Here is a 12,191-nt window from a genome sequence, read left to right on the forward strand (position 1 = left end):
TTGTCTGGCAAGAGCAGTTAGTGCACGTCACATATTGTGTGGGGACGTGTAAGTTCGAATCCCAATGGCATATGGTTGTATAACTGGTAGGGGTCGGACTAACCCCAGCTTTCTCTGTAATAAAAAACAAGCAGCACTTATACTACTTATCAATGACGAATGGCAAACAAAGGAGCAGCAGAAATAAGGACCCTCAAGGTAAATGTCATTTTCACCAAAAAAGGCTCCGCCTCATCTGGTAGGAGCAGTTTGTGCACATCACCATGTGATGGAACCTTGCAAGTTTGAAACCCACTGGTATATAGGTGGTTGAACAACTGTTGTAAAGAAAGGGAACTTTAATTCCCCAGCTCTGTTATGGAGAAAAAAAAATGCCATTTTCACATACCAGGAAAATGAATCAGGCATGTTTGTTTTGGTCACAGGCGGGAATGAACAATCACAGCTGAGAAAGTAGAAGCTGTGATTATTGATCGCAAGTTCATTCTTGTGACTTTCACAAGATTCGAGGTAAAAGCAATCAGAGCTGGCAATCACAACTTGTACTTTTATCATGTTTCACTAACCCTAAGAAAGTGTAGTGATTGTGATTTACAATCACAGGATCTTTAGAAAATCCAAGAATCACATGGCATTACAAACATCCCAGGCCAATATGCAAGTAACTTCTGTCTCATAACTGCTGATAGGATCCTTTTGTAAAATTGAATGTGCTTCTTTTGTTGGTGGAAAGGGGCACGAAGGTCCGGGCTGGGCTGGGCAGTGGCACATCAGTCATACTCCACAAGCTTAAGGTTGTAAATCTAATAAATAGAAACATTATAACCAGTACAACTGATTCTAAGAAAGACTACAGCCAGTAACAAAATGGCCTCTCGTATCGCAAAGAAAGAAGAGATGAACTCACATGATAATTACACAGAAAACGACCCTTTATCTCTCACATCCTTTACACTGTAACTCCTCTGGATTCACATAGCTATGAATCCCTTGCTGAGGGAAATCCAACAGTTGGAAGATTGGCATCTGAGCATCTTGCATGGCAGTCGATCACATCTTTTACATCTGCTGCCTCGACGCATCTAACAGATGACATTTCCACTTCTTTTTCTCCATTAGTGGATATGTCAACGCCGATTGAAATAGAAAGAAACGGAAAGAAACTTAAATCCGGATCGGTAATCCATAATTATGAAATGTCCTGATTACTCCATCCCAACCTGCAGTTACAATTACCAACCCCCAAGTTGCTGCCCTATGAGGATGGCCTTCTAAACCACAACTGGTCCATGGAGGGAGTTTCTCCTCGGGCCATGTCGCTGTATTTTTCGATAGAGCATCAGAAAGACATCCTGGTGAGAAGCTATCCGAGTCTCTCAACCAAGAGGGAGATTGCGCTAGATCTGGTTGTTGCAAAGAAGCATGCAGGTTATCTTCGCTAACAGTTGATTGCTGCAACTGAGTGCCTGACCAAGGGATGGCTACTGTTATGCCTCCTGATGGGAAGTGCTCACAGGAACTTATTGATTTTGCCCGTTTAGAAGATGAAACATCTGAGGAGTTATAGTTCCAAACATAAACACGTGAATCCTCACTGGCAGAAACAATGTACCTCCCATTTGAAGTGAATGATGCATTTCTCTGACTTCCAGATTTCCGGAAACCTGCTTATGAAGTCGTCAGGATTCAAACAAAACTAAAAAGTAGCAAAAGTGTCGTTCATGCATTTTAAAAGTAGACTATATCCAAACAAGAAACCCTAAATGAAGATTTTAGAAACATAAAAATAAAAAAAATAAAGTAGAAAAATGTAAATGTCATAACGGTGGCAATGGGATTCTTGGAAAACTGACTGATACAAACATCAAGATAATCCCACTGTCACGTGTTAACAGATAAAAATGAAACCTACACAAGATAGGACGTATTAATCCATCAAAGCACTCAGAGAAAATAGAAGAGCAGAAGCACACTAACTCAAGGGTCTAATGGTAAAGCTACTGAAGAACGCTAGCATGAAAACTTGGAATTGCAATCATCAGCAGCACTTATGCCATGGTTTAAGATAAGCACGAGTATTTCTCGTCTATGGTTGAAAATTGGCTTCAGCAATTAGCTGAAGAAAGTAAATTGTCAATTTGTGCAACTTAAAAAGCATCATCCTATGATACACTTATGGCTTTATCGACATTCCTGAAAGGCATATAGATGTCAATAATTTAAGCAAAACTTGGTGTGATGTTTCTTTTCAGAGAGAGAGAGAAAGAGAGAGAGAGAGAGAGAGAGAGAGAAAACTTTAAAGATGGTAAGGAAGAGCATTATCACTCAATTTATACATTTTTTTACTTTTGAAGTCAAATAAAAATGAACACAAAAACTAGACAAACACAACCTTAGACATGGTGTTGACCATATCCAATTTATGTGCAGCAGAAATATGTGCAGGGACTAAGCTTCTGAAGGTCGTCCATCGCATCTACACCTTGCAAATAGAAATTGAACCAGCTAGAGTTGACTGCAACAACAGCATTATTGCTAATGCTGCTACTCCATCTTGTAATCTTAACCAGATTATCTAAACACCATTTACCAATACATTTGCACCACATGCATGACTAGTCTTAGGTACCTAGATAGTCAGGCCCCTTGGAACTTCATACTTGATAAGAGCACAAAGAGTCATAACTGATGATATTTCCATATTTTCCAACAGCAAGCTGCTGCTTTGTGTTACAATTAATAAGGCAACCATCACATGCAAACTACTGTAACCACGCCATCAAGCTAAATCTTCTACCTGTCTACAGCATCTAAAGTGCTTCATATCCTAAAAGTATAACCAATTTAAAACTGCTAATCAAATTATTTCCAATTGTAGGTGAAGTCACTATTTTGCTGTTTTGGGACTTATATGACTATCGCATCAAGAGGCAAAGTAGACCATTTGTCATATAAGAAGCTATATTAACTCTACACACGCATTTGCTACTATCATGGCCATTATGTATGCAAGTTCGATTTTGGACACACTTCTGATGTTTATGAATGTTTAATTTGGGCAACACCTCATAAGCCTTGTATAATAAATTTAAGTTCACCACAAGTCATCTACAAGAGATGACATACTTTGCTTTTAAATGGTACTAAATTTTGATCTATATCTCTATTTTGGTAGCAAGTAGCTTGATCTCCAAGATCTCTTTAAGCCTGCAACAACTATCTAATCAATCTCACATGGGTAGTGGTGCGGATACAGGGTATGACATGAAAATTTCGAAAAAGATGGTTAGGTGTTATGACATGAGAGACATAAGGGTATTACAAGGATGAGGTTAGTTCTTAAGAACCAGACCTCCAACATAAACAAGTCAAGCCTACTTTACAATGGATAAACCAGAGAGGTTGCCCATGAGGGGTTTACTACAAGAATCAAGAGAGTTTGTCAGGACCAAGCGGTTCCATCACTCTATCTTTTCATTGAATGGATACACTGTAAAACATCAATACATTCAAACAGAAAGATGATTACCAAACAACATGAAAAATTCAAAGAAAAAGAACACAGACAATTTGGTTAAGAATCAGGAACATTGAGTAGTCACAAGAAAAACCATAAATGAATACCAATACCAATAGAAATTGTCAGTGTTTTCATCAAGGCAATTTGACAAAAATTAGTAACAAGAAAGAATTCAGATACAGTATGTTCAAAGAAAGACATCAAGGCTTACCTTTGTATTTAAAGACAACATCAACACCATCAAATATTCGAACCTGTGAGTCAGCTGATGTCACCATCATCCTCTGAGAATTCATGGGGGAAAACTGCACAAGAGAATAAGAGCAATTAGATTATCTAAGTTGTGAAAAGGGAGAAACTTGTAAAACAAATGATCACAGGGAGACGTTCATATAAGGAGCAAAGGTGTGTATAAAGAACCTGAAATCCAGTGATCTGTTTTCCAGATGTCTTCTTATGCTGCAAATATACTTGGTCAACCAGCTGTAGACGATTACCTGCACAAAAATGAGTTGCTAATCAATGGTTCTTGTTTCATGGGGAGAGGTTCGATTTTAAGACTTGGGAGGTGTTGATGGCATCAATCATGATAAAACAACTTTCATAGACAAACGTACATTTGAATAACTTTTCAGAACACAGAAGTGTGTTATTGTATATATAATTTACAAGGAATTTTAACAAGATCAAGATCATCTATGGATGAAAATGATGAGCTTATTTGGAGAAAATTCCTGTGGATTATCTTCTGCACGTCTATGTGGTTATGTCTCATTGAAGAACACAAGTCAACTACTGCATTTGCATTTGATATGCTTTTCTGACATTACCTATTTTTCATCGCATATGTAAACATATATGAGCGATATTTTCAAGCTCACGGGTTCTTTGCTTATACATAATTTATGCGCAAAATTAATAATGTATATCTTACATTAAAAGCCTAAGACTTTGTGTAATTACTGCCCTATATTCTGGATCAAGGTTACCAGACTAGGAAGCGGAAGCGAGAAACAAAACGAGAAGCGGAAGCAAGAAACTATATATTTCAAAATTTATAAGAAGCAAGAAGAGAGGAATCAATTTAAAAGTGAAATAGGAATAAAAAAGGGAAGTGATATGGCACCAAATAGGAAGCAAAATACAAATCAAAGGAGAAAAAAATAAAAACTAAAATAAAAATGATTATTCTTAAATTTTGTAATCTCATAGTGTAAGAATTACATTCTTCTCAAAATCTAAAATTGATGGTTGCCAATTTAAAGAAAGTACATGAGAAGTGAGCAGGAAGTGTAAACGGAAGCACATGAAAAACATAAAAAGAAGTGTGAGAGAAACATATAGGAATCATGTAGGAAGTAGGGAAGAATCATGTGGGAAGCATAGGAGAAGCGTTGGAGATTCAAGATTCCTATCAAGTTGCGGAAGCGAGGAGTTTTGTGCTTCTGAAGCGAGTTTCAGGGAAGCGTGCTTCCCACCTATCTATGAAGCTTCCGGTAACTCTGTTCTGGATACAAAGGCACTTCTATTGGCATCATAGCACTATAATATCCCATTATCTATTTTTCTATGTTTAGGGACTCTCTAATCGGTTGTGGAATACTCTGAACAAAGATATGTCACTCATCTAAAGAAAAGGGTCCAACAGTGGTATGTTTTGTTCAATAAATTAATGTTGCTAAAGAGGAACTAAAATCAGATTTTGTCCAAATGAGCAAATTCAATGAGATATGAGAAGTGTCATGTTTTAGCCAAAGATATTTGGAACAAATTTATTAATTCAAGTCACTTCCTACATTGCAAAGCCGTAAAGCTTATATTCACAAGTTTTCAAAGAAAAAAAAATAAACAATTTTTTTCATACATTGTCATACAATTTGGATTGTACAATCCGCTTGATTCTGATATGAATCAGTTGATTCATTATCAGTATTTTAGAACATAAAGTTGTGGCCAATAATTAGCACTAAACCCCTCCGCCGACCCACTTCACTACCTAAGATAGTTTCAAATTCTGAAACTTTTGTTCCTGTCAGCCTGAGACTTGAGGTGCCTTTGATCTAGTTGACTTCTTTTCCTCAGCAAGAACTTTGAGAAATTTTTGTCAACCAAATGAAGTTTGAAAGACAAATATCAGCCTTTTTTGTTTGTCATGATGGTTGTCTACCTATTACGTAACTCCTTCAAATAGAAATGGCATTGTTTCTTCATGTAAATCTGGTCTTCTTCAATGAAACACATAATATCCACTTATAATCTGGAAACCTGAGACAGCTTTCAACTTTCACTTATTGTTGTTGTTGATGTTGTTTTGGTTGTTATTTTTTCCATACAACAATCAAGATACTAGGTTTTTGTGAACTTGTGAGATGTGATACTTTCTTCTGATAAATCTGCCAGACTATTGTAATGTTCAGCATACAGCTCTCTGTGGATAACATAAGACAGTTTGTATTTCCCTTTTTTCATCCTTTTGTGTTTTATTCATGCATTAACAAAGACAGCTTACTGTAAGTAAACATACCAATTGTGTAATTTGTCATGTTCTACCTTGTTTCGATGAATCAAAAGTAGTTGATCATATTTCTCCATAGTTGATGAGAAAATCTCCAAAATATTCTTAATATTCATGTATTTCAAGGTCAAGCAGGCAAGAGCAGTTACTGGAAGCTTCTTAGATAGGTGGGAAGCTCGCTTTGGAAGCACGATACTCCTCACTTCCGAAACTTGATGAGAACCTTGATTCCCCCACGCTTCTCCTATGCTTTTCACAAGCTTCATTTGTTCTTCTTATATGTTCTCTTACTCAGCTTTTTATGTTTTTTATGTGTTTTCTCTCACTCTTCTCACTCACTTCCATGTGCTTTCTCTAAATTGGTAGTCATCATTTTTAGATTTTGTTAAAAATTTAATTCTTACACTAAAAAATCATGAAATTTAATATTGATCACTTTTATTTTGGTTTTTATTTGTGTTTCATTTTGATTCCCATTGAATTCTTATATATATTATTCTTTGCTTACTGCTTCCTATACATTTTAAAATGCATCGCTTCTCGCTTTTGCTTCCCGTATTGTTTCCCGCTTCCGCTTGCTTCCGCTTCATAGTCTGGCAACCTTGGGCAAGATAATTGATTGCCTGTTAAATTATAAATAACAAAATATTCAACATTTAGAAAAATGAGACTCGGTTTAGCTGCTTTTCCTGAAGAGAACATATTATTAGAGTAGTTTGACAAGAAATTTCACAAAATCCTATTATTTGAGGCTTAACCAATCAATCAAGAGAACTAAGAATCTTAAAACAATCCAAAGTATACGAGCATAAAGCATCAAATTCCATTATTAACCAATCATACCTTTAAAATTTTCAAAGTTTTTTTATGTATCCACAATGAAAAGTGAATGTGAAGTAACCAAATAAATCTTAGAACTGATGTCCCCAAAGATTGCATAAGAAAATGATACAGAAGCTGATCTCAGGAACAATTTTCCAGTTGTATTTTTGCCACTAGCAGTCCAATAGAAAAAGAAAACTAAAACCATCCATTAATGATGAGATGAATTGATATTTATCTTCTAGTCATCTGCAAAAAATTTCATAGTATACAATTGAGAAAACTTTTGAAAGAGATCAAGCAGAGATACTACCAGCCGTCTACAGTAAGTGCTTCTAGATTGGAGTATTCACCTGAGAAATCATAGAAGCGGCATTCACCAGAGATAGACCCAACTACGACGCCCTGTTGCAAGAGAATGTGCAAAGAGAATATATAGTAGTTAATAGCTGAAGTTCTAACCACAAAAATAACTTGTGGCACAAATGCATCAGTACATAAGTGAAAACCTTTCCATCTGGTCGATAGCAGACAGCGGTAACAATGCCTCGTATATCAGCCCAATCAACAACTTGACGTTTGGGAATTGCCCAAATCCGAACTTTCCCATCAATTGAACCACTGATGAAAAATCTATCATCCACAGGATTGAACTGAACACAAGTAACTGAGTCCAAAGAAAAAAATGATAAACATCCATTACATTTGGCAAGCATAGGAGAAAAGAAGTCAAGAACTCTATGACCAGTTAAATGCAAATGGAAAAACATTAGCAAAATGCAGTAAATCAGAACACTTTCTACATAATTCTTACCATAGTTATTATGGTGAAATACTTTCAGACATCTACCCGAACCAACTTGCCACAAGCGAACAGTTTTGTCCATAGACGAAGAAAGCAGATACTGCAAGACAACATATAAACTAAATCTCGGTTCGAAAAAACTATGATGTTCAATGAACTATACAAATCTGACCAACTGATTTCTTTATGCACCCAAATCTAAAAACAGAAGTTTCATGTTGAAGTGTGAACAATAAGATGAAGAGACAATGGATACCATCAACTGCTTATCAACTTAAGCTAAGAAGATATACACAGAAGAGGTAACTGCAACATAGCAGATAATTCACATGCATATGACAACACGCAACCCAAGTGATAATTTGCTTATTTGTCTTTTTTTCTAAAAGTGATTATTAACAAGAAAACAAAAGTCTGCATGAAAAATGCACCCAAAAAAATATCAGTGTTCCTGATCATGAATGAACTATGGTCCAGCAATATGATAGAGAATGTGGTCCAATACTGACCTTCGACTGGGACCATGACAGGTCTAAGATGTCACTGGTGTGCCCGTGAAATTCATGTACCGGTTTCTCTGATATCTTGAAGAGTTTTTCAGGTATGATCACAGGAACACTACGTGCACTTTTTCTTTCATGCTCAAGCTTCTCCTTCACCGCATCAACAGAGTGTGGACCTAGTGCAGGTTGACTTTTATAAAACACATCAAACTCTCTGATTCCATCACAATTCAATTCCATAGACTGGGTAACACACCAAATGCGCACAACTCCATCTTCGCCAGCACTCGCAAGATACTTCCCTTCCGGACAGAACTTCATTGTCCGAATTGCCCCTTTATGTGCATGAATCTCTTGACCCATAAAAAGAGCAGTGAACTCCTTGAAGACCTTCCGATGGTACCCGACTTTCATTCTCCGTTGACTTCCCCTTGATGATTTCGATTCAATGGCATCCTTTGCAACTGCCACAGAATCCTCACACCTGCATGTTCCTCCTCCACGCCTCTTCACAATGCCCAAAGCTACTCTCAAGCTTTTCCACCAATTCTTCCTTCTCTTGTTTGTCTCCTTTGCAGCATCATTGCCCTTCTCTCCTTGCATGCAATCATCCTTCTGCATGAGGTGACTGGCAGATTGGGAAATTCCAATAGATCTTTCAAACTCATCCATGGTCAATAATCTATCAGAACCAACTTCTCTGAGCATGCAGTCGGTGCCATTCTGTCCGAACTCAAAAGCGAAGAATTCCTTCCCGTTATCCAAATCCCTGATACTACGATTTTCATCCGTTTGCCTCGCATTACCCAAAAATTCAGCTGAACTACCAGACCAGCTGGAATTCGACAACTGCCTGCCCACGGAACAACATTCTACTCTCTCAACACCGGAATCAAGCATCTCCATCCTTAAAACCGCCCCGCTATTTTCCGTCATCCTTTCTATCCCCACCGGGCAATTCGACGCCAAAGGGACCTCTCCCTTCCAATCCCGCTCTCCTTCATCGAACAGCATTTCCTCGAGAAACCTCCGCCGCCTGTCCCGAACGCTATCCAGCTCCTTCCTCCAAACCTCATACCCAAATGCCCAGTTCAAATCCTCATTCACATCGCCCCTTTCCGTGCCCTCCGAACCCTCCGAGCACCCGGAATCAGAAGAAACCCCATCTATACAATCGTGGGTATCAAAAAAGACCTCTTCTTCTTCCTGAACTGAGACACCCATCACACTGACAGACCCAAACTACACCACCAACATTCATCTAACCCACCACCAACATTCACTGTTCCCAGAATACACCAATTTCCTCAAACACATGCCCTTTCCTACAAGCAGTCAAAACCCCACAAAGAAAAACCCATGAATTTCACATTAAAAAAATACCAAACCCCCAACAACACACCAAAGGGAATACTCCCCACAAAAAGAAAAAGAAGAAAGAAGAAAGAAGAAAGAAGAAAGAAGAAAGAAGAAAGAAGAAAGAAGAAAGAAGAAAGGAACCCCACAAACCCCAACATCACAAAAATCAAAATATTCAATTGAGAAACAGCAAGACACATTAGAAAAAAGGGGGCCTTTGCTCTCGATTCAGGATTCGTACCTCGGGTCTGTGACGGTGAGCCAACTCTCGTCCTTGTGGTGGTCCCTCCGCAATTACGCCCACCAAAAAAGAATCAATCCCCTCCCCAAAACCCCTCCCCAAATCCCCTCCCCTTGTAGTCGCATCGCTTCCCTTCATCACCACGCTAACAATTCCCCACCCAAAAACAAACAAAAAAAACAAAAATTACCCCATAAAAAAGCTAAAACAGAGAAGAAGAAGAAGAAGATGATGATGATGAAGACGAAGAAGGTTTTCTTTTGCTAAGAAGGAAGAGGAAGAGGAAGAGGAACAGGTGGCGCTCGAACTAGGCCTCTCGACTCGAGCGATCCACCAAAGAACTATTTTTTTAAAGTAATTGCCCATAAATAAAGAAATAAATCATAATAGAAGAAGCTGATAAATAGCAAATGCCGGGATTCGAACGCGAGACGCTCCACCGAGCAACCACAAAACCTCAAAAACAAAAAAGAAAAACGGCACCGATCGAGAGATATCCGACCTTCGGGATTCGAACCTCACACTCCACCGAGCAACCACAAAACCTCAAGGGTTGCGGAAGTTGAGGGGGAGAGGACCGGCTTCCGGTGGGATTCGAACACCAGACCTCACGCTGTGTCCCCGTGAGAGTATCCACCAGCGATAAAAAGGGACAGCAACCCTAAATTCGGATCGGGTTCACACGAGATCCGGAACCGAGAAGAACTAGCGAAACATAATCATAAATCTCGTTTTCGGGATTTTCTTGGCGAAGGGAAATCTTGTTTTTTCTAGGGAAAATATTAGTATTCGGATCCGGTTTGCAAACCGAGAAGATCGGGAGAACCAAAAACGGGAAGTTGCTGTACCGTCCGACTTTGCTCCTCTGGATCAAACGGTTTCTGCGATCTGATGGAAAAGGAGAGGTCGTGGGGAAGGGGAAGTCTAGGGCTGTATAATAGGTCCAGCCCCACACTCCCCCCTAGTGAAAGCGATGGCTCCAGACCCGTTTGGTCCGGCTGCCCGTTTTCCAACCCCTTCACTGACACGTGCCGGTCGCCATCAACATCATCCGTGGTCCGGTTCCCCGTTTTGGAAGTCACGAGACGGTTCACTCAGGAGAGAGAGTGAGAGAGCAGTCTCTTGTATTTGAAGGTATTGTAAGTGACTGACACGTTTCAGTAGTCAGTCTTTACGGACTTTTGCAAGTTGCCGAGTTAGTGGAGGTGAGGAACATAGCTTCCTCTCGATGCCATAAATATCGTGATATTTTCAAAGTATCGCCATATTTCGTTACAAGTTTAAAAAGTTATGCATTATCTTTTTTAGAATATTGTGATTTTCTAATGATATTTGTGTTATTGTCAAGTATATTTTAGAAAATAAAAAAATGATTTTTTTTTTTTTACAATTTTCTTAAGCTTTTTTTTTCAATTTATTTTTGCTGACGTCTTACTCATGAAGATGTTAAAAATAAAACATCCGCGTCTCATTAGAAATCGTGATGCAAGGGAAAGTCTATGGGTACCACAAATACTGATATTCTGGTTTAAATTGCAGTATGGATCAAAGTAGCCACTACCTACACTCCGTGAAATTGTAGGCAATTGCTATGAACCGCTAGTGCACGTCCCTTGTGTTGGGAAGTTGCAGGTTCGAAACCCAGGTGTCAACGTGTCCCGTTTGGTTCAGACCTAGGTGGAATCAGAGTTGAATCCCATTTTCGGGTATGGTATTGGGTTTTGACCCAGGTTTAATATGGTCTATTGCAGTGGCGGAGCCAGAAGAGTTTCGTTGGGTGGGCAGACTTCGGGTCTCGGGGACAATGCTATGGTCTTGAAGGGCGATCCATTTATTTGGACCAGTGGCTGAAATCACATTCTTTCTTGATGATTGAACCAGTCTCTTCAGAAATCAACCCATGGGACCAAAAATATTCATAAGTAGCAGCAGTGTCTACAGCCAGATTGAGAAAAGGATTGCCAATCTACAGAAACAAACCAAAATTTAAAATAGTGAACTTAAATTCAGAAGACCAACCTTTATATACAAAAATTGGCATTGCCAACTTGAATGAAAATACGAACTCATGCCAGGTCAAACCAAATGCCAACTACTTATTGGCTCAGGGCTTCAGTATATTTGACAATTCTGTTATGACTTGCAAGGTCTTCATTGATTGGTAATTTATCATGTGCCATGTCAATGAGACTGGTTAACTCACAACTAAGCCCTTGAGGTTGAATTTGAACCCAGATGAATGTCTATTGTGGTGTAGCAGAACACTTGCCAACTGAGGTATGTAGTGCCCTATTAGTAGTCATTAGTGAGGAAGTGATCAAGAAACACAATCACATCACATAGACTACAAATTTATAGTGTTCAAGACCTGCATATATAGTGTTCAAGACCTGCATAGCTTTCTCCTGTTAGAAGCAAAGCTCTTG

The 12,191-nt window shown here is 38.7% G+C and overlaps 1 protein-coding gene across 1 annotated transcript; it reads right to left on the bottom strand.

Annotated features, from left to right (window-relative positions):
- Positions 1-777: 777 nt before the first annotated feature.
- On the bottom strand, positions 778-10,388 carry LOC149837935 (uncharacterized). Its single transcript, XM_090007540.1, has 8 exons — positions 9,766-10,388; positions 8,172-9,490; positions 7,672-7,762; positions 7,367-7,524; positions 7,211-7,262; positions 3,941-4,017; positions 3,732-3,825; positions 778-1,664 (listed from the first exon to the last, which is right to left on the bottom strand). The coding sequence occupies exons 2-8, from the start codon at positions 9,387-9,389 to the stop codon at positions 1,165-1,167; spliced, it is 2,190 nt and encodes a 729-aa protein (XP_089863666.1). The 5' UTR covers positions 9,390-9,490; positions 9,766-10,388; the 3' UTR covers positions 778-1,164.
- Between the last annotated feature and the right edge of the window lie 1,803 nt (positions 10,389-12,191).

Source organism: Nuphar pumila, chromosome 5, assembly GCF_984573655.1.
Source record: "Nuphar pumila chromosome 5, dmNupPumi1.hap1.1, whole genome shotgun sequence".
Lineage (NCBI taxonomy): Eukaryota > Viridiplantae > Streptophyta > Magnoliopsida > Nymphaeales > Nymphaeaceae > Nuphar > Nuphar pumila.